At 44.1% G+C, this 23,451-nt stretch overlaps 1 protein-coding gene across 3 annotated transcripts in view; it reads right to left on the bottom strand.

The window, feature by feature from the left end:
• Window positions 1-23,451, bottom strand: part of MTUS2 (microtubule associated scaffold protein 2) — a 253,961-nt gene that overhangs the window by 8,140 nt on the left and 222,370 nt on the right. For all 3 annotated transcript variants that reach the window (XM_064645436.1, XM_064645438.1, XM_064645437.1), the window contains exons 8-14: window positions 23,125-23,191; window positions 13,035-13,249; window positions 8,665-8,770; window positions 6,764-6,837; window positions 5,238-5,336; window positions 3,692-3,811; window positions 1,206-1,303 (exon numbers count right to left, since the gene is read on the bottom strand). In XM_064645436.1, the coding sequence (XP_064501506.1) occupies window positions 1,206-1,303; window positions 3,692-3,811; window positions 5,238-5,336; window positions 6,764-6,837; window positions 8,665-8,770; window positions 13,035-13,249; window positions 23,125-23,191 (779 nt within the window). The remainder of the gene's footprint in view (window positions 1-1,205; window positions 1,304-3,691; window positions 3,812-5,237; window positions 5,337-6,763; window positions 6,838-8,664; window positions 8,771-13,034; window positions 13,250-23,124; window positions 23,192-23,451) is intronic.

Below are 23,451 nucleotides of genomic sequence, written 5' to 3'. Positions count from 1 at the left end.
ATGACTTTGAAGACTGACCTCAAATTCAGAATGTCTCCCAAAAGATGTTCTTGAAACCAGTACCTACACAGTTACAGGCAAGAAACAAAGTACTGCAGCTGGATGCTGGCAGGGAGTGGAGGGAGAATGCTATTCACTCAGCCAGAGACAGGTAGCTGCAATGCAGAGATGCCAAGCACTGAACCAGGAACTCTGGCTGCTGTCAGGCGTGGAGAGAGACTGCCACTTCCAGGCCACAATTCATTCAGCCCTAAAGCAGGTGTCTCAAACTGGTCTCATGAACCAGACCTTAAAAATTCCTAGTTTTCCTCCCCAAGCACAGAAACACTGTAGACACCCATCTCAGACAGTGACATGTGTATTACAGGTATTTACAATCAGGTGAGAGGAAACATAATCCTCACCCCATGTGACTGTTAGTGCACGTAATGCTGCCTTTTAAAAATATCTACATGCCGGAGATAATGTCAAAAGGCTGAATCATTCACAAACGAAGCACTTGAAAGACAAAAACTAAAATCAGAGATGAGATGCTGACAGTTTAAAAGTCAACTAAAAAATAAATTTAATTTTTGGCCAATGGCATTATTTCTGACTGCAATGACAGCTTAGGCAGCTGCAGGGTTGGTACAAGACCAGCTCTAGTGTCTCCCTCTGGCACCCTTTCTGTCTGGCTCCAGCTGTGGTCTCTGGCCTTAAAGCAGATCTGAACTCTGGGACAGGGACTGTCCTACTCTTCTCTTTATATACCACCTAGCTAACACAAGGAGCCTTGACACCTTTGCCAAGTTGTGACAAAGGTGCAAAGAGGCAGTGCCAATGAACAAAACCATCTATGGATAATCCTGCCTGGGTGACAGTGGCATTGGTAGCATGTCTTTCTGAAAACATCCCATTCCCATCCTCATTCCCACTGATTAATGGGTTTCAGGGCGCTGATACTGAGATCAGAACCACCAGCAAGTTCGCTCTCAGCAGCATGTCAAAATCATGAAAATACACAGACAGATGTGTGGCCTTCCTTATATTAAAGTAAGCAAACCCCAATATAAAAAGGATTTTTAAATAGAACAAGCAGAAAAGGACACCAATACACTTTCAGGGTGAGGTAAGTTTTTCCCCTTCTGAAATAAGTGTCAGCCTTGTGCAATTACGATCTGGAGCCTTCTTTCAAGCTAAGACAGATTGCGAATATCAGCACAAACCTTGTTATGACAGTATTTTGCTCAATCCTGGCTCTGAGTTCTTCGTTCTGCTGTTGCAGCATGGTGATTTTTTCTTCCAGTTTTAAATTTTTTTCAACCTGCAACAAAAGAAGGTTTGTTAAGTCTGAAGCACACCCAACACCTGATCCAAGATAATTTGTTCTTTTTTTGTCCATAAAGCAACTTCTAAAATTTGAGGATAGATGGAGGTAGTCATCTTGACTGCAGCTAAGACTTGGAGGTCTGACTCACACCACTGCATCATACCAGTGAAGTAAGTGGGGCCATCAGCAGAGCATTGAGCAGGGGCAGAGCTGAACTAGCCTTTACTTCTAACTGAGAAGGAGGAGGAGGGTCTTAGTTTTGTTCAGTGCAAAGAAAGGTTTTCCTCAGTGCTGCCCCCCCAGTTTTCATCTCTCAAGGAGCCAGCATTATGAGCTGTTGGTCTTGGACAGGAAGCTGGTGGCACTTGGGGAGCATGGGGATGCCCAGCATGGAAAGGACATTGTGGCATAAGTGGTCCTTTGTCTCGTGATGAAGGAGGAGTGCAAGGTGCTATGATGCACATCATCCAGCTCAACTAGTCTCATCAGACATAACAGTCTGGCATCCAGCCTTTACGATTATGATTCTTCAGTTATGGGGAGGAACAACATCACCCAGCAGGGTAGAGGATGCCCAGCAGCAGCCTTAGACTGCTGCTGCGTTCATATGAGGAGGGTTGCCCTTTGGAGACTCTTCTCACTACTGCTAACAATGTCAGCTTGAATAACCAGCTTAAACTAGACATTTAACTTTAAGCTGTAATTAATTGAAATGAATCCTATCCCAAGCACAGGTAGCTTTTATTCAGGACAGTTCAAGGACAGAGTCTGAGGATATCAATAGCTGTGTATTAGAACATCAGTAAGATGTTTATAGGCATGTTCCACAGCCTCAGGTGCCCCGTTTTTCCCAAGCTTTGAATTTGACATACTTTATCACCTTAGTTCTTGGTTTTCCAGCAGTTTGAATTTTGCTGAATTCAACAACTTTGAAAGAAAATAAGATGGCACAGAGTAACCTTATCTCTGTGTGAGCTCGGTTATTGAATTTTCCAACCTTTTATAAAGACCCAAAGTACTGTGCACTGGAGTTACCAATAACTCTCACTTAATGGGGGAGATGTCAGTTTTATGTAGTGTTTTCCAGTCTGTGCAGGTAATTGCAAAGGATACTCCTGATTCTCAGATATTCTGGCCTGGCCCAGCATATTTTGTTAGAGCAGAATGTGAATTCTGGCCAAGTTTTCTGGCTCTGAGAGAGGAATCACTGTCATGGGCACCCTCTCTGCTACCTCAATAGTTTTCATAAGTAGTACCTATGCCACCTTCATTTCCAGTCTCCCTTTCAGCAGTCAAGGAGCCAAGCCTGACCCTGTATTTGAACACCCTCTTGCTCCCTCATGAGGCACCTCTTCTTTCAGAGCATTTGGAGATGCCATGTAGATGTTCTGGTACTTACAAAGGTATACCTTTAAACAGAAAGCAGTTGTGCCTTTGGACCACAGTAGACACAGTGTTTTACTGTGATAAAGGGTAAGAATAGGACTGTGTGCTTGTATGTGGTTAATCAGCAAAAGCAGTTGAATGACCAGGAACTATTATAGGCTGTTGTTTGGGACTCTTTTTTCCTAGTATAACCCTACAGAGCATGTTTTCAAATGCTGGTTTAGCTCCAGGAGCAGTGCATTGGAAGGAGCACAGATGACAAGCCTCAGTTGTAAAGAGGCACTTTTCTCTACATCTACTTACTCAAGCATCTGTTCAGCAAAATAATCATCGGAGTTCTCAAATTTCCCTGTAAATGGAAGCAAATCTTGCTGAATACTGTGCTGAGCCAGCTGCCCCAGCTCCTAGCTGAGATATTGCCTCATCCTGTCACCATACTGTACTTTTACTGTCACTGCAGGTTATTCACAAAATGAATCCCCTTTCCAACAAAAAATGTAATTGATAGTGAACTGGGGAGTTCTTTGTTAGGGATTCCCACAAGTAAAGGATAAGAAAACAGTGTAGGCTGCAGAAAAGCATTACTGGTGGGTTGGAGAGACCTTTCCAAGAGTAAGCCTTGCTAGGGGTTACTTGCTAAATATTGCTAATTCATACATAGCTCCCTAAATGTCCTCAGGAGCAGCAGCAAGAAACACCATGGCTCAATCTTCCCCATGTGCCCTCCCCAACTCTAAATGGCTACCTGACTCCTGTAGGTAGGCCCTGGGCTACCACAAAGTTTCCCTTCCTCCATTCTTCCTACACCACTCACCTCATTGTCTAACCTAACAGGCTGAGCATGTATTGACTGAAAAACCCAAAATAGATCAATGATGTGAAAATCTTTGTGTCTTGCCCCAACCTCCTGTGTTTACTCACCTCTCCTAAGTTCATCTGCTGGAACCAAACTTTTACTTTATTATCTCTGTAGGAAAAATGACAATGACAACTCACCTGTTTTTCCAGCTCCATAATCATCTTCTCCTGTTGGTGAATCTGGAAGTTCTTCATTTCAAGAACATGTTTTAAGCTCTTCAAATCTTTTTCTAAGTGCAGATATGGAGCTCGCACAATCTAAGAAATATGTCAGTGATTTGGATATGTCAGCCATAAATGCATCTTCAGCTATAAGAGAAAAATTCCTTTGTGTACACACTGGTTTAGGAGTCTCAGTGGTGTGAAAACCACCTTGACCTCTGGTCTTCTGCAGCACACCAGAACACTATGATATTGTCTCTCGACACCTCTTTGGCTGGATAGCCAACAATATCCTTTTTTTGACCAGCCTCATGGAGAGAAGCTTGTTCAACAATCCCATTCCTAATCATAGTTTGGCAACCACATGAGGCGTTTTATGCTTCTGCAGGGATTTTGCCTTGGGAAAAGTACAAACACGAAACTGAGGAAACTGGACAAGTGGGGTGGAGGTGAAAACTACAGTGTTCTGTCTTGCCTGCACCGATGCATCATAGTGCCTGTTAGCAAAGGTCAGATCTGGTGGGTAAAAGTTCCCCCTCTGCTCAAGAACTTCAGATGTAGGTATGTAGGGGATACTAGTGTTCAGCTCATGGGCAATATTTGTGCTCTGAATTATACTGATGAAATACTGTCCCTGACTTTCACTGCTCTGAATTTTTCCCAGTGTAACTCACTCCAGTGAACTGCCTCGTGGAACAACACTGTGACACAGCAGAATTTGTTCTTGCACGTAAATTAAATACTGCAGTGGAGGCAGAGAAGGACTGATGCTACCTGTTTCCCATGGCCAAACCTGTTTTAGACATTTATGCTTCTTTTCTAAGGAGTTCTGTCACCTGAAAATTCACTGAGCCCCTTGCACACCCTACTATTTTCATTGTGTCCTTTCTGTCATGTTGATACAGCTGCCCATGAAGTTGTGCTATGAACACCCTGAAATGCCCCAAGGTGAAAGAAAACTCTTTTTTGGAGGGTCATTTCAGGGTTATTTCATTTCAGATAAATAATTGCAGTGTGTGTTTACTTACACACTGTAAATAAACAGCATGGATGCAGTAGGCAGCAGTTGAATAAATATTTCATATGACAGGGCTATCCCCTGCAAATCCAGAAAAAAAAAGAGGGAATAGAAGGAATATCAAAGAAGTTGTTTCAGAAGGCACAAAAAAAAGAAAAAAAATGTAAATGTGAAAAGATAAAGAGGAAAAAGTGAAAGAGATGAAAAAGGGAAAGAAGAATAGACAGCAGAAAGGATATACTAGATAGAGTTAATGAAATGTTTTGAAAGCAGAGCTACAAATGCTGGGTGAAAGAATAAAGAAAAAGAAGCAAAATCACAAAATGATGGACCTAAGGCTAAGATTTCTGACTCTTCCCCAGAGCTCAATATTTGGAGTCTCAGTTGAGACCTGCCACCTCATCCCTGGGGTGAGGATCCCATTGCTATTCATGGAATCGGGTGATGTGAGTCATATTTAGAAACATGTATCTTGATGACTGTATAGTTAGAGTTGTCATCTACCTTCAGTTGTTCCTCAGTGTTTTTCTTCAGAGCCTCTTCAAATCGGTCTGCTTTGGCCTTAAGAGACTGATTCTGGAACGTGAGGGTGTCTATCTGGTCCTGGAGGGGAGACATACAGATTAATACACCAACTGTCTTATTAACCTTCATACAAGTCAGTCTGCATTGTGAAACTACCAGGAAAGCTGAACAAGGCTTAGAAACCCCTGCAAAGCGGTATTTTTTTATGGAAGGACACTTGAACATACAATGGAGTGCTTGACAAGCCTCAGAGAATCACAAAATCCTTGCAACACCTGTGGTTGATGCTAAATCATCCCATCACCTTGTGCTGGATGAGAATGAATGTGTTCTTCCTTAGGAGAGCTGGCATTTATATCATATGGATGACTGTGCAGTTCCTGAAGCCTGAATGAGGCAGTAGATACCCCACCCCTGCTTCCTTCACCTTTCTAGGTTTCAAACACGGTAACAAGAATGATGAATTCGTGGTGTGGACTTTAAATGATCGTCATTTCATCTCAGAGCTATACACCGGAACAACATGTTATTGTAAGCAATCATATTCCTGTTACCATCAAAGGCATATCTGTACCCTTGTCTATACAACACCTGTAAAATCCACAGTTGCTGTGAAATTTGTGTTCTTATCTTTCACAGTAGTGATTTCTCGGCTGCAAAATTACATCAGCGCTTATTGCAAAACTGCTGACACACCTCAAGCTGTTGCAGCAGTGCAAAAATGCGTGCTAGTTAGAGGGTTTAAAATTGTAGTTCATCTCTGCCTGTGAAATTAAATAGGACTTGCACTATTTGCTCTGGCATCTTTACTTGTTTACACAAGAATTCCAAACTTAGCATGTATCACAGTCATACTTCTGCCCTCCACTCCTTGGAATTTCTTCATCTTGAGAGCCTGATGTTAAATAGTGGGATGTGGGAGATGTGATGTGCAGGGCTAACCCTGGCTGGCCATAGCCTAGCTGCACAGCAGGGCCAGCCTTGGGCAATCCTCATCAGGGACCACATTGCCCTCCAGTGGGCCTGGAGATGCGTCTACAGCATGGGACCGACTTTCCCACTTTCAGGCAGCAGGGAAGAGTTTAAAGCAAAGGCACAGGGCCAGCCAAGGAGAGGTCAGTGTTTCTGAGCCCTGGGGGTGCCTGCTGGAGAGTACCATGTAGACAAGGTGATGCTTGCAGCCACCACAGATGCCAGAGCCCAGCCTACCACTCAGGGAAGAGCTCAAATTTACCAGCAGTCAGCAGGGTCAAAAGGACATTCCTTGTTTTATCCGGATGCCCTTTTGTCCCTTTACGTTTGTCCTCTCTCCTGAACCACGCAAGGGGGAGGAAAAATCCTGAGGGTTTGCTGGTAGATCCCAGTTTGGACAGGCAGAGGACAAGAGGTGCTATAGCTGGTAAGAAGTAAGAGCCTGGTGTGCTGGCAGCCAGCAAAGGGACTGGGGTGCCCATCAGCTGCTCTGAAACATCATTACAGGGGTGGGAAACAAAGAAACTGCTAACCTGGAGTGACAGCCGCAGTTTTTCGAAAGTCTCTTCTAGTTGTGCCTTTTCCAGTTTGTGAGCAGTATTCAGTTCTGGGGAAGTTGCACAGACATGATATTACTAAGTGAAGCCTGTCAAACCAGGGTCCGAGAACACACAAATCTTGAGCCAAGTGCAATTCAAGATGCAGTTTTAGGACATGTAGGTGGAGTAGGAAACTTCTAGAAATATACTCTGTGAGTTGTTTTGAGGATCAGTTTTCCTTATCTCTCACTGGTAGCAGATACCTCTATTTTTATGTGACCATATTATGGTCATTCAGTGGTTTCAGAACTTCTTCAAAAGTCCCAGCTCCCAGACACTCTGAAAAGGATCAGTCTGACAATGGGTCATTTACCAATGCAGAGTGAGTATCCCCAAATCAAAGATTTTTAAATTAGATATATTTAAAATCTTGGCTTGCAATTTCTTTGGGAAGATAGAGAGGAGGGCCACGACCTCAGGTGCAAAAATGCAAATGATAGTGCTTCTCCCCAAGCCATGGCAGATGAGCTTTGAGGTTTATTCCAGTAGTGAGACTGACAGAGAAGAAAAAACATGATTAAATGTTTCTCTGCTAGAATAACTCATCCTGGACTCACAAATAACCAGAAGTTTAATAAGCAAAGAGAAATAAAGTTTAATTTCTAAAGCAATGGCACCAAAATGTCATTCAGTGCAGTAGGAGCACCTACCTTTTTAGCCTACAGACACTCTATTTGCTGTGTTTTCACCCCCAAGCCCATGGGATTCTGCCCTCTAACCCCTGCCACAGTAACAGCACCGATAATACCAGCGCTCCAGTGTATTGCACAGCGCACTATCCCGCAGCTGCTGCAATGCCTTTTCCAGGCACAGGAGGGCATTTCATACCCGCACCAGGATCAGGGAGCACAAACTTTGGCCACCAGACCCTTGATAAACCACAACAAAATTTTATCATCGAAAAATACCAACAAAACCGGCCAGAATAGAATATCCTCAAGCAAGAAACAGCTTTTTACTTAATTATTTTCAAAATTGCATATGTTAATTTACAGATGGCGTGTTAGACACCTTCTCTGCCTATGGGAGAGGGAAATAGACTGTTCTCAGTTCATGTTATGCTCTGGACTGTGTCTCTAATTGACACAATACAGAGCTAAGCAATATGGTCTGGTTTGGAAAATGTGGGAAAACCTACTAGAGCTATTTAAAAAGTAGACTGTTAGGAAAAAAAAAAGAAAAAACAAAAAAGAAAAAAAAAAAAAAAGAGGGAGATTGTACAGGTAGCTGTTAAATGTCAGCTAAAGCATTCACAAAGACGTGTTTAGACACTGAACTGGAAGGGAGGAAACAGCTCTGTCTGCAGCATCAGTCCTGTGTCAAAACTGTAACGCAGAATAAAGATAACAATGCTGAGGTACAGATTTGCGTGAGTGTGTGGCTTTGGTCTGCTCAGCATGGCCAGACATTTGCTGCTGAAAATGATGAGTCTTGTTTTTAGAAGCAATGTGAGCATTTAAGCACCTAAATTCAGAGATATCCAATGAGCTCTAGTCTCATGAATACCCAAGGATTAGCCTCTTGAGAAAGTATGTGTGTAAAGTGAGGTGGAATTTGGACTCTATTTTCAGCAACCTATGGAGAGTCTTATCTTTGACCCAGAGACCCCCCTCAGATAATCTCAGGTCAAAGTTAGATGCTGTACACACTGCAGACAATTCTCCCTCTGCCCTAGCATGAACTTAGTGGTCCATCCCATGTGAAAGCACTAGACCAACACAAATTTTCTGTATCACCTGCTCTGGAGGAAGAAAATCCAGGCTTACACAGTGTCACTACAGCATTAATTCTTGCTCTGGAATAGCTGTGTAGCTGTTGGGTCGTCTCTGGCTTACCTTGAATCTTGCAGTCGTTCTCATCCTGCAGTACCGTAATGGCAACTATGTGGTTATTTTCCAACTGTAACATTGCAGCTTCATGTACAGCTGTGATATCTTCCACCTGTTCCAACAACAGTGAGTGGAGACATGGACACATGATTAGACACACCGTGGCACACTGAACAAGCCACTGCTAGAGAGCTCCAGTGAGCTGGAAACACTAAAGGCATCTACTGAGCATGACACTTCCAGTACCTGAGCCAGTTTTATTCATTACAAAACAGGCATGTTGATGCCTTGAGTGGTAGTGTGTAGTCACTGCTGATAGTATTTTTGCTCTTTTAGCTTAATAGTGATAAATATGTACATAGAAAGCAAAAGGTCAAAAAGTCCTTAGGTGAAGACGGCATTTATTAAATGTTCAGAAATCTCAACATTGCATTAATCTAAATTATATTAATGACCACACAACCCACAGCCATCATGGGAGTGAGGAAGCCATCATGGGAGCAACTGGAAGAGGGCTGTGGGCAGCCTGTGTTCCAGTGCACCCAGTGGGTTTGTGATTCCTTCAGTATATTGTTTGCTAGTAGACTTGGCTAAAGGTAGAGTGAGATCCCTAATGATGGTCCCTTGATATACATCATTAAAGAAAATACAATGAAAAGTGGTGATCAAGGTTAAGTCAGTGGTCCAGACCAGTTTCTGAATGCAATGCATTGATTTGTTTTTCTGGGGTTTGTAACCACAGTGGTCTTATTCCTTACATTTAACACAATAGTATCTGTAATATCTGGCAAGGCAGAGGATCGGACTATTATATATTCCACTATATGGAATGAAATGGCTGTTCATTCCAAAGTGCCTTGACTCAAACCAGCTTTTTTTGTTCACAGTTATGTTAAATGATGGTAGAAGTTACTGCAGCTGAGTTTGCCTTGACTGGAATAAATGTTATTTCACTGCTTTTAACAGTCAAACGTGTTAGGTAACCCAACAGAAGCAAAATTTCCAACCACATTGGAGAAAGCATGCTCTTAGAATGAAAGTTAGGTATTTAACATGGAATTTAAAATTATCCAAACTAATTTTCATAGTAATGTGGGAGATGACTCAGTGGTGAAGAACTGTTTGCAAAATAATTGGGACTCAGCCTGCTGATAAATTGCATGAAAGAGCAAAGAAAGATGGGGGGTAGATGACTCAATAAGCTACTAATGGGACAGGAAGAATTATCACCTGACTTTTTCCAGAGCACCTTGTCCCTGAATATGATGTCTGTAGGCTGAAACCTCATGAGCATTGCCATGTTCTTTACCTCATCCTTACTTAAGTCTTTATTCATACTTTAATTGCCTCTCAGCTGAGCAGCACCCCATAGGAATGATTATGCTCAACTCCAACCCCTTCAGAAGGTGAAGGGGTCTCCTCTCACAGCCACCATCCTTGGCAGGTTATTTATCTATAAAGTCAATTAGATATGTCCTAAATGATCTGTAGGGATTTTTCTATCTTCTGCATGTTTCATATCCACATCCCAAATGACTCTTTTTATCTTCCAGCGTGACCTCCTGTCTGCAATTTTTCATGGCAGATAGTCAACTTGGCACTGGAAAGCAGATCTCTTGGGTGCTAATTCCAGTTTCGCCACTAAATTACTCTATAGGCACGATCAACACACTTAACACAAGTCATGTTTATTTCTGGCTATAAAAGGTACCTCAGGTGGGATTTTCAAGCCTTAATAAAGTAAAATCAAGAGAAGGCTCTAGTGGGCAAGCCAGATCACAGCCTTTATTCTGCAATTTTGCCCTTAGTTACAAGGAGATATGAAAATGCACTGGCATATATGATCAGTTTATGAGGAGTTTGGCTCTCATGCTATCTCCTCAGAAACAGCTGAACCTCCCAAACCTGACAACTGTGTATCCAAAGAAACAACAGCTATCCAATAGTGAACTAAGTGGTCACTACAGCAATACAGCACGGAAGATTAAGTTGTGACTAGAAACCATGAAAGTGGGATGACTATCTTCCAAATTATATGCATGAATACAGAAATACATGCAGATCCATGGCCAAAAGGATTTTGTTATTGTTATTGCCTTCATGAACGCAAATTCAAATCCCCCCATGCAGATGGACAGCTCAAGGACAAGGCTTTTCTCATGTACAGCATAAGAGTTACATTTCCTTGGCCAAGAAACATTGGTGAGCAGCTTTCCAACATGGCCTGTCAGCCTCCTCTGATCCAAGAGCACTCAACACAGGATGGGTTTACGGTGGAGTAGGAATTCAAAGGGAAATCCTGATAAAACTCATCACAGTAGCTGAATTATGAATTGAAAATATGGGGTAAAACTCTGATATACTAGGGTCACAGCAGCATTTTCAAAGCAGTGAAGAGGAATGTTTGTGTTATCTTCAGAAATCAAGGAACTCCCTCTGGAGCAAACCCACAGAGGGAAAGATGCATTTCCACTTCTTCTGTGCAATGATGTATAGAGTGAAAGTAGATGAAAATGAGAAAAATAAGCATACTTCTAGTCAAGTTCTACAATGACTTGTATCACCCTTTCTTGCACTGATTAGCTTGAGAGGAGAAGAACCAAGATCTGTTCTTGTGGTCCTCTGAGCTTGCAGAAGCACTTCAAAGAGTAGCAGAGCTCAGCAAAAAATTAACTGTCAGAACAAATTCCTTCACAAATGCTGACGTCTGGTGTTCCAGGATAGCCAAGCCTTGCAGCTAGAGCCCATATCTTCTACCAGGCAGACTGACACAGTGACACAGTGAAAGGAAAAGATTGTCAAGGCTTTTGGGAACATGACCCCTCTTTCATATCAGAAAGAAAAGCAGAAAATGTAGAGGCCTTGCAAGAAAACCAACTTGCATAAATGAAAATGAGGACCAAAAGACATGGATGAGCACAGGTTCTAACCATTCACAGATGAATATTTTGAAGAATATGGTTTAGGAAATGAAAACCTATTTGATAGCACCTTCTAATGCATCTTTGAAAATCAATGTAGTAACAGAAACGGGTAGTTTGTCTGGGGCAAAACAGCCCAGTTGCTTCAAGCCTTTGTGTTGCATGTTACAAGCCTGTAAATCAATACCAACTATCAGGCCCAGCAACTAAAAAAGGTAAAATCTGGTAGGAGTCCTTCACACCCCTGCACTGAAGAATTAAACCAAATTGCACAGTGATACCAAGGGCAGCAGTCACTCTGTGTGTCCGTCCGACACAGCTGTCTGACCCAAGTGCCAGCAAGGACAGCTCCTATCCCAGAAGTGTCTTACAGTACACCAAATACAGGCAGTATTGTTGACCTTAAAGACTGCAGGCTGCCATCTCTGCTGTGCTGCATCTCTCCTCTCCTGTGAGCTCAGTGCAGGCTAGCCCTTTTCTCTGGGCAAAATGCTGGCAAGCAGGGGGCCTTATTGGCTGGGCTTATGTTCCACAGACAAGTGGCCCTTGTGCTGCATCAGATGCCCGGGTGGCATGCCCATGGCAGCGGGGGCTGTGGCATGTTAAAGCCTAAAGGCACAGATTACAGAGTGCATCTGAGTGCAACAGATACACATGTGAGAAAAGCCCTCATGACCTGGGGAGTTGGGTAGTGGATAAGAGTTGCAGCTGGAAAAATCAGAACTGCATCCAGTGCTTATTGGGGGCAAAATGAGAAAAGGCCGGGTAAAGGCATTATTGACATAATCCAGGCCAGGATATTCTGCCACTATATGAGAGGCTCCCATAGGTGAGTTACAGTGTTGTTCACTTCAGCCGTTCAAAAATAAGACAAAAGTAGCTGCTTATGAGAGTATTCCTACCTAGATATAGAAAGCAAAGCAAGGAGAAACACTTGTGACATACACTCCAAGAGATTAGACTGGATGGTGAAGCAGAAATCAGGGGATCTGGAGTGCATCATGTGCTTGATGTTTATGCTGCATGTGTTGCATGGGTGCTATCACTTCACTGTAGTGCTGTTTAACTAGCATTGGAAATAATAATGGGCATGGTTCTGCTGGCCTTACCTGTGTTGAGCAGGTTCTTGTTAAGCCTTGGTTTCATATAAATTGCCTAAAATAGGTAGATTGAGGAGCAAGTATGTGTGGGCAGCAGAGATACTCTTAATATTTTTACTGTAAAACATAGGGAAGCATGTGAAGACAAGACATAGCAATGTAATAGACTACTCTGTAGAAATAACAGCAGAACTAATAGTGAGAAACAGCAGTAAAGATAGTCATAAATACATTTTTCCAGTCATCAATTCATTACCAGTGCCTTCCTGTTGGAATGTTCGATATATATTTCATTACCTGAACCTTCCCAGTACTGGCATGGACAACTCTTCAAAGACCACAGATGGAGACTGACCTGATCCTGATGCTGCAATTTGGCTTGCTCCAGCTGCAGCCTGTGCTGCTCCTGCAGGCTCTCCCTCTTAGCGCTGTACTCCTCCTGCAGCCGCTGCTCCAGCGCCTGCATCTCCTCCTGCTGCTGCCTGCGGAGCTGCTTCCCCTCCTCCTCGAAGCGCCTCTCCAGCTCCTCCTTCTCGCTCAGTAGTTTCTTCCATCTCGCTGTGTTGAGGGCTATGGGGACAAGACCATGCAGTCAGACTCTGAACTCCTCTGGACCCAACAGTGGAACTGGACCTGTTTATACATCACTGAGCACGGTGGTTCTCACTGACTCTGGGACTTCCATGAATCTCAGCCAGCAACAAGTTCTTGCTGCTGATTCTCCCTGTCCCCGCTCTCTCACACACACATATACACATGCATTTGTTTCAATATAGGCACTGTCAGAGTATGGAAAAGCCCATGCAAAACTGGAATTGAAAAATAACAACAACAATGACATTAATAATAAATAAAACGCGGAATTCTGTGGACCTGCAGGGTGACTGATTGTCCCCTCCTGGCCAGTATAGTCTTGGATCCACAAACTGAGGCTTTGGGGATTTTACTTGGCCTTAGATAAAAGAAACAGCACGTGAGACAATCACTTGACACAAAGTCTTTCAACTGGGATATAAGATTTTTCTTATTTTCTTCTCTCAAGACACAGTCTTGTCTAAGTTCCCACTTTCAGTGAAGGCAGAAGCTGCCTGGGCTCTTGAGGAGCACCCTGTGCACATGTTATGCAAGGAGTATGATTGATGACTTGACCAGGAGAGGGATTGCATCTCACACTTCCCATTTTCCAGCTGTTAGAAGGTGGTCACCGCATAAACCTGTCTTTTGCACCACCTCCAGCAAGGACTACTCAAATCCATTAATGCACACTTGCTTAAAATACTTTTATACTCAAACCACTCTCTTGTGTGCTTAATGGAATCAGAGAGCACAAGTGAAAGGTTGATACTGAAGGAAACCCGAAAATGTGAAATTTTTACTCCAGTGAACTAACCCAGTGATTATGTCCCAGAATTCACAACCATGTCTACAATTGCTTTCCAACAGTTCCATCAAGTCAAGGATAATCAGTCCATTTCCTCATCTGGTTCCTCACCTATATTGTTCCCAGGATGCAAGGAAAGCCGTGTCACAAACACTCTGTTCTCAGCCTTTTGCTTTGCTAAAGAACAGTTGCAACAAATCCAGATGCTGAAGACGTGATGTAAGTTAGACAAGATCAGCCAGACAACATTTAGAGAGCAAATTTGTAAAGATCCAACAGGTAAGAAGTGATTAAAATCATCATGACCACAACATTCAGAATACTAGAGAAGGAGAGATGGGTTTCTAGAGCTTCTTTCTTATTTAGACTCACAGCTGATTTAGAAAGATCATCAGCTTTTGAACAAACTGTCTGCATAGTTATCCTTCCTTTGCCTTTCAAAATGCACATGCCATGCACAGACCTGTGTGGCATTGTAAACAGGAGGATTGGAAGCAGCTGTCTCCCTGCTGCATGCTTCAAAACCATATTTATCCTATGACCATATATTTGCTCAGTATCTGGCACCCTGCGTGTTTTTCTGGCTCTTTCTACGATGGTGTCAGACTGTGCTCATTTTTTCCAGGATAGCAACAATTTGTCCTAATTACCACTGCTGCCCCCACAGTTCATGTTGAGTGCACCCATGCAAGGTAGTTTGGGCACCCGAACTAACCATTTCCTTTCCCACATAGCTATTTTTCACCCTGTTTAGAGCTCTGCTTCCACACTTACTGGACATCAATATCCAGATTTGCTCAGTATGTCCAGAACAGGATCCTGTTCTGATCCTGATGTTTTCTGGAGTACTGTGAGGAACTCTGTGTCCCTTTGAAGCTCTCTGCTCCTTACAGAAAGAGAGTGAACCAGTGAGCTTAGCACCTCAGTGGCAGCACATAGAAAGCTTTCCCACCTGCCTCATACTGAAAATGGAATGGCACAATTTGTGTTTTATATGGTCATTAGCTGGAATTTCATTTGCTTTTTTATTTTCTTTGGCATGTAAAGTGATCCCAGAGCAGGAGGGGTTATGCTTGCAGCTATGCCTTCAGTAGAATTCAAACTTCCTCAAGCTTTAAATTGGAGCTGTAATGAACTCCATCTCTCTCCATCCTCTCTGATGAGATTACCTGCATATAGGAAGGACTGGGCAACGAAATAACATGCTCTAACCAAAAGAAAGTCCATCTGAAATACTTACTGTAACCTGAAACACAAAACTATTCACAAATCAAACTCTGATGCAGCTGCAAAATGGAGGGAAGAGAAAAGCAGGGAAAGTGTGCTCCCATGGCATGTTCCCCACACACCCAACAATGCCATTGGAGGCAGAAAATGGGGCCATTGCCCAGGAAATTTGCCTTATAGTGAATATAAAATACCTCTAATGTGAAGGAATGAACCCTACTGTAAGTCTCAGACTAAGACAAATGAGGCCAACTGTTGAGGACCAGGAATCGGAATGGGAACAATTCCGGAAATGGAAAAATATGTACAACGATTGAATGGACTTTACACATTGTGTGTTTCCCCCGAATTTGTATCTTCCAGGCATGCCCAGGCCTGCTCACCTCCCCGCTCCCCTGTCTTCCCTGCCGATTGGCTGGAGAAGCTGCGGCAGGAGACAGCCCCCATTTGCCCTTTCCTCCCTTTTTTCCCACGGCCCAATCCTGGTTTGTCCCCCCGCCTGTCTGTCTCCTGCTCCACCCTATGTTCTGGCCCTTTCCCTCTGGATAAAAACCCCGCGTGCGCGCTGGATTAAACATTCTACCTGCACCCCACCTTTGTGTCCGGGATCCGTGTTGTGTCGCGGCCCCATTCCCCTCCCCCATTTCGGACTGCGACAGATGGCGCTCAGCGTCGGGCAGAAAAGGTTTTTACCTTAAGAAAACCTCTCCCACGCCACAAAGGGCTCAGACAGCGCTGAGAGAAGCGTTTTCGTCTCGCTGGTCCTTCCCGGTAGAACCCCAGATTACGGCAGGATAGCCACCGCACCGAGAAAGGTGAGCTCCGGGAAAAACCTCTAATCCCATCTCCCACCCTCACAAAATAATTTCGCAATGGGCCTCTCGCTATCTACCTCTCAAAAATTCGTGTACCGCAAGCTTAAAGACTTTATTTTGGAAAATGGACACCCTTTAGACAAAAAATCCTCAAAATCCCTTGCTAAATGGCTTGAAAACAGAGGGGAAGCAGTCTCCGACAGCATGTCCCTGAAAGACTGGGAGAAAATTGGATACAATATCTGGAGAGCGAAAGAGAGGGGAGACAAAGCGGCTACTGAAGCGTTAATTGCTTGGAGATTGATTTTGATGGTGCTACAACATCAAATAACCAGTCCCAATGAAAATCTCCAAGAATCTGAACAAAAATTCAAGCCCCCACCCCAAAAAATGGACAAGCCCCGAAGGTCCCGGAGCGGCGGGGGGGCGGGGGAGAGCGCGGACGGCGGGAGGGTGAAACAAAGCACGGAATACCGACATCATGGCGTAGGCGGGCTGAGCAGCCTCGTGGGCGAAACCCAGGAGAGCAGGGAGCGCGCGCAGCGTGGAGAAACGGCGTGCAAAGATTTCGCGCGTCTCCCGCCGGCACCGCCCCCCAGCCCGCCCGGGGAAGCTCGGCCGGCACCGCCCCCCAGCCCACCTTCGCGCCTGCCCCCCTACGCCCCCGGCACGACCACAGACCCTCCCACCAGAACGCCCTCTCCCTCCAGCGCCGCCTCTACCCCCACGTCATCACCCTCCCGGGGTAGACGGAAACTAAGGAGCAGGGCCAGAGCCTCTTCCGACGATAACACCGGGGAGGATGGCCACGCCCATGAAGCCTCTGTTACCGAGGCTCCCTGCAGTTGCAGGATGACAAATAACTCTCTTCCATGCAACGATATTTGGAAAGCTTTCCGGACAGAAGCCGCACAGGCTAATGATGCCGAGTTTTTAAAAGCCTTTCCAATATACTTAGAGGAAGGTCGGGCTCCTGAGTGGCGTCCAGTTTCTTATACTATGTTAAAGGACATCAAAAAAGCGATTGTAGAGTACGGTTTAGGCTCACCTTATACTGTTGGACTTTTTGAATCGTTTTTTCTCGCCTGCCGGTTAATACCTTATGATATCAAAGCGGTAATGAATGGGCTGTTATCCACTGTGCAGGCATCCGTTTTTGAAGCGGAATGGAAACGCCTTATAGTTAAATATGTCAATGAGAAAATGGAGAGGCATGGTATTCCTGTAAGCAATGCTATTGATATGCTGTATGGAGAGGGTAACTATGCCAGCCGACAAGACCAGGCTCTTGTAGATTTAAAATACTTAGATATTACAAAAGATCTGGCAATGGAGGCCTTTAAAAAGGTTGCTGATGCATATGTCCAAACACCCTCCTTCACCCTAATTCATCAGGGCTCAGCAGAACCTTTTGTGGACTTTATAACCCGGCTAAAGGAAGCTATAACACGGCAAGTCCAGCAAAAGGAAAGCCAAGACATTCTGTTTAATAAACTTGTGATTGAAAAGGCTAACGAGGATTGCCAACAAGCCTTAAAAATGCTAAAGGATCCTACACTCCTGGAGATGATAGAGGCCTGTAAGAATGTGGGGTCTAATTCTCATAAAGCAAGACTAATAGCTGAAGCTTTAGCTGGACCACAAACCTGTTTTCACTGTGGGGAGACAGGACATATTAAAAAGAACTGCCCACAATTAACTACAAAGACTGAACTTCCAAAGACACCGTGCAAACGATGTGGGAAGGGCAGACACTGGACTAAAGATTGCCGCTCTCTTACTAACATTTATGGACAACTGCTACCCCCGAAAAGGTCACCAGACTTAAGAAGAAAAGTGACTTTTAATTCAATGCCAGATCTTAAACAGTGCACCTGTGAGCTGTCAAGAAACAAGGCAGCACCCCCTCAACTGCGTTCCATCCTGCGTAGCCCATCCCTTCAGCAAGTACCAAGAAACCACAGCAATCCCTGCGGTTCCCTTATCATGTGATCCCAATCCTAAATTCTCCCTTCTAACATGTTCTGCTTACTTTCCAGGATCTCGTAGTCCACAGAAGACCACTATCACTAAGCTTTTAGACACCATGGAGCAGTGGCATCTCGGGCTGGAAACAATTTTAGGGGGGGAGTCACTCAGCAAATGCAGCTGTCCACTTGTTTTGAAATTTTGCTTTCTCTGTTTGTTTTGTTACTAACTATTTCTTGTGTCACAGCATGCTGCAGGAAAACCATCACAAAAAATATCTTTTTAGCCGTGCCTGATTTTAAACAACAGAGGGCGAGATGTTGAGGACCAGGAATCGGAATGGGAACAATTCCGGAAATGGAAAAATATGTACAACGATTGAATGGACTTTACACATTGTGTGTTTCCCCCGAATTTGTATCTTCCAGGCATGCCCAGGCCTGCTCACCTCCCCGCTCCCCTGTCTTCCCTGCCGATTGGCTGGAGAAGCTGCGGCAGGAGACAGCCCCCATTTGCCCTTTCCTCCCTTTTTTCCCACGGCCCAATCCTGGTTTGTCCCCCCGCCTGTCTGTCTCCTGCTCCACCCTATGTTCTGGCCCTTTCCCTCTGGATAAAAACCCCGCGTGCGCGCTGGATTAAACATTCTACCTGCACCCCACCTTTGTGTCCGGGATCCGTGTTGTGTCGCGGCCCCATTCCCCTCCCCCATTTCGGACTGCGACAGCCAACGACCAAAGGGGTGAGAAAAAACTGAACCTCTTCTTAGTGAGGAGGTGGACCTTTGGGCCTGGCTCTACTGGAACAGGCATAGCAGAAAACAAAAACCATGCAGCCCAAGGCTCTGCAGCTCTCCTACCCTCCTAGGGAGCAGGAACCAGCATGGGAGAGCCCTCCCTGCTGGAGCTGGCATTGAATCTGCTGTGGCGTCAGTGTGTGGTTCTGGTGAAACAGCTGCGTCAGCACCGGCAAGGACCCCAAAACAGACGCCTGAACAGAAGACTGGCTAATGTTACTGTAAAACAGTGAATTTCAGGCATCAGGATAGGGATACTGCTAAAGTGAGCCACTCTTGTAGAAAAAGAAAAAATCACTAAGAAAAGTTATATGAATCTGTCAATGACAGGGAACAAGACAAGGAGACCAAAATTACAATTGGCTGCTATCATGAAGAGTTACACCCTGGTTGTCTTTTTCCTTCTCTCTGGGTATTTCCCTTGCTGCTTACAGGCTGGAAATGACTCTGACATAATGTGGCATTTCCTGGGATGGCAGTGTGTTGGGTTAAATGAGACTGGCTACGGTTGCCTCTCTATTCCCTGTGCACCAAGCGGCTTTTACAGTGTGCAACAGATGAGCAAAACCCATTTCTGAATGGGCTGGGACAGTGAGGGAAACATAGATGTTACCACTGGACTGACACCCTGCCACACACACAGACTCTGAGCCACAACCCAGCTTCCCATTCAGGAGGGTAAATCTTGATGGAACCAGGGGGCTGGTGTCTTGTGGCCCCACAGAGGGACTGTTTGCCCCCCTGAGAAAGGGGCTCTTTGCCACTTAGACTCTTCTCTTCTTCCTGACCCTTGACCCCAGATTCACAGAGAAAATCCCAGCCACCACACTCAGGTTAGGGGTCCTTTGACTGGGAGGCATATCCAGGAGGAAATGACACACAGGCTTTGGCTTCCAAATTCTTGTGAATACAGATAATACAAATTTTAAACTTGACATCAGATCGTCTTGTCTTCATCTAGTTTTTTTATGTATCTTTATACCTCCTCTCAACTCACTTCACATGCCATTGGTCTGCAGAAAAGAAGCAGGTAATTCTGACATTTAATTTCAATTAGCTTGAAGGGAAATAGCCCATCTTCAAAACCTCTTTATTTCAAGAGACTCGGTGTTGCAGCTGAAAAGTGCTTATATTTATAATTTATAAAGATCAGTGTCTTGACTGTAGAATGACTGGTTCTCATGTTTTTCTAGCCTTGCTATTTCTAGCAAAATACATGAGCAAATCTTATTGCTTAAAATAACAAGTCCCTCAGTGTTTATAGAGGCCATATTCCTCCCCAGGACTGGGGAGGGAGAATCACTTTCCTCTTTCACCTATGCTGGTTTCAGACGAGGTGTGATACACTCACAGGAGTGCTGGGGGTAAAAGTGGGCACTGTCTGAACCGAAATATTTTGCTTGGGTCCAGAAGGTGCAGGTCTCCCTAAGCTATTTTACACATGCTCTATCACTGCTATTGCTTCAACAATGCTTTTATTTGCCAAAAGAATTTTCCTTAAACTTAATTCTGACTTTTCTGAACAGTGTATTCTTTCTTGCAGCTTCATTGCTTTGTATAGCAGAATCCTGCAGTTTCTGTTGAAGTTAACAAAGGCCATGTGCTTTCAAAACTAAGCATGTTCAGTGCCTAAATTGTAAGTCTGAATTACAGCTATTGCCTAAATAACTAAATGTTGGACACACTGCCTCTATCAACCCTGGCAAATCCAGCCTTGTTTCACTGATTCATTAAGGCATTTGCATCAGTGAGTCTGACATGGTGAATTTACACATGAGAAATCAGGAATTTCTGACCAACACCCATGCTGTTTAACTGGACTGGTTATTTTTAAATTAATGAGTGACTACTTATCAAAGTGACCGGAACAAGTCAGAATACAACTTGGTTCTATAACATGCTCTGTAGATTTTCCCTAAATTTCTTCATAGAATCACCTATAATTCATCTGATAGTGAGAGTAAAATAACCTTCCTATAGCACAAGGGGACTGCATGTCTCCAGTAGCACCCACAGCCCCAGCTTGAACTGCTTTAGAGATAGCAAAGAAATGCACTGACAAGAAAAGCTCTCATGCACGTGGCATTTGCCTTTCACCTTTTCCACAGATTTAAAACACTGGTTGTTTCACAAAACTTAATTTTATAATTTCATACCAAAGGAAAACAGGCTGTCCAGCAATTTTTGACTTTCACTAAAAAACATAGACATTGATCTTCCATATTTATGGATACATACTAGGACTTGTATTGCTGATTTATTTTTTTGCATTGTGCTGAAGTGCAATACCTGCACATGTTCATTTTTTTGTTCACTGCTACTGGGAGTCCTTCTACCTGGCTACGTTGCATCTCATGTTGCACCTGTTATAGAGAGAAGATTACCTTCACTGAGCAGATGACCAGACACGTGTGTCACTCCTAAACAGCCTCTGCTCAGCATCTTGATGTCTCCCAGAGTGGTGGCTTGCTCAGGAAGAGCTGGCCTGTAATGGCTCCTCTCCATTACACATGCCTACAGGACCACTGAGGACAGGACTATTTCACACCACCTTTCCCCTTTCTGAGAAAGAAAGCCCATACATGTCTACAGCTTATCTCCCTTCTGAAGCAGTACAGCTCAGCTTGCTCTTCTGGAGTATCTGGGGTTCTTACCAAAATTGTCTCCACATTTGCCATCGTGACCCAGTTCTGGGCAGAGGAGGTGTCTATTGCTGCATGTGCAAGGGCAATAGCAAGGGCAGGCAGTGCCATGATCTCCTGTTACTGAACATCCTACTCTGTGACCCCCAAACAGGGGCACGCACTTATATCCTTGGCAATGTTCTCCAGCAAAGCCATCAGGGATTTGTATTCACTTCAGCTGTACAAACATGGTGTAAATGGAAGCAGAACTCTTCATCTCCAGCACTGAACCTTTCTTTCCTTCCCATGTCACTGCCACTTGAAAAAACACTCATGAAAATGAGCAAACCCACCCTGCTAGATTGAAGCAGGGCTTTCAAATGAGAAATGGATATTGAACTAAGAGCTTCAGATATGCCCTGCCTAAAGAATGTACCAACCAACCAAAGGTGGCTACAATTCCTCTTTGAGAGCTGTGGAGATCAGAGGATAGAGGAAGGCAGACATCAGGGAATAACTGCAAATGCTATTCTGCCATTCCTGCAGTATATGTTGGCCATGGGGACAATAAAGCTCACCACGAAATGAAAATCAGTCAAATAATTTTGGAGGGGCATATCAGGGAACACAAGTTGATGGGTTTCAGAAAAGGGCTTTGCTCAGCTTTTCTGAAGTGGGTTGTCTTAGGCAAGGTGAAGACGAAGCACAGGAAGGATCTGCAGTTCTGCCCATCTCACAGGGGTTTGGCCTGAGCCTTCCTTTGCCAGCCAAGTCACCCTCTGTCCACTTGGCACAATCTGTGTTTACTGTATGACCCAGCAACTGGGCTCCCACATGAAGGGAAAGCTAAGAAGTCCCCCCTGTTCATAACTCCAGTCATTTGTGGTTCCAACACCTTTCAGTACCCAGGGTGTCCCCTGCCCCAGTGGTCCTCCTCTCCATTTGCCCTGGGGTAGATGAACCTTACATCATACTCATTCTGGGGAGATTCAAGCCCAAAAGAACTCAGACTGTTGACTGAAGCCAGAGCAAAAGCCCACCTTCTCTCTCAGGAGTTGCAATATCTTTACACTCTCCCTGTCTCCCCTGTCTAGATCAGAAACCAAAAGGAAAAGTGATGTATGCAGATACCCAGGTAATACACAGATCAAATGGGATGCATTGCTCTTCCTGTCTCCACCAGGAAGAGACCTTAGAGATATTAATTAGCAAGTTTGGAGCTTGGTGTCCTTCAGTTTGTATCTGAACTGCAAACCATGCAAATGTTTATAATTAAGTGATGCATTCCTAGTCACCATGCACTGCAACAGTCTCAAGTTCCCACTTTTCATCATTATGCTTTGTCCTTGGCAGTGGTGATGTTTGAGAATGGAAGCTATGGATTTATGAAGAACAATTTCTCTAGTAAAGATGATGCACAACTAGCTCCAGCATGTGTGGTGATGGTCCCATCTCCACAGCAAAGAGGTAAAACCACAGTTCCCTGCAAAGCCACAAAACCCCTGGCCAGTAGGCTTCAGAAGACACTTCATCACATGCATGCAGGTTCTCCAGGATCAGGTCACAAATAATAATAATAACTGATTTTGTGTAAAGTGAGAAAATCACTTCGTTGTTACTTTTCTTGTACTACTTACCAACTTCATCCCTGATCTTTGCAAGCTCGATTCCTAACTCCTTTATTTTCACAAGGGCATTTTCATTCTGTTTGAGGAAAAAGAGAGAAAAGTATGTATAGTCCCCAGTTTTACCCCAGATAAGCACTTTCATGTGTTCATTTAGTAAAGCAGATTAGATTGATTCCTCAGATTTGTTTTAGGGGAGAGGAGTGGGATTATAATTAATTCATTCAGTTTTTAAATCAAGCTTAGGAACCACGACTCACTGGCTAGAAATACCCTGTATGTCTGTGAATACATGTACACACACTCGTGCACATGACAGCACAAAATACTCTATTTACT

Source organism: Pseudopipra pipra, chromosome 2, assembly GCF_036250125.1.
Source record: "Pseudopipra pipra isolate bDixPip1 chromosome 2, bDixPip1.hap1, whole genome shotgun sequence".
NCBI classification, from domain to species: Eukaryota; Metazoa; Chordata; class Aves; order Passeriformes; family Pipridae; genus Pseudopipra; species Pseudopipra pipra.
This window is presented reverse-complemented; position numbering and strand designations above follow the sequence as displayed.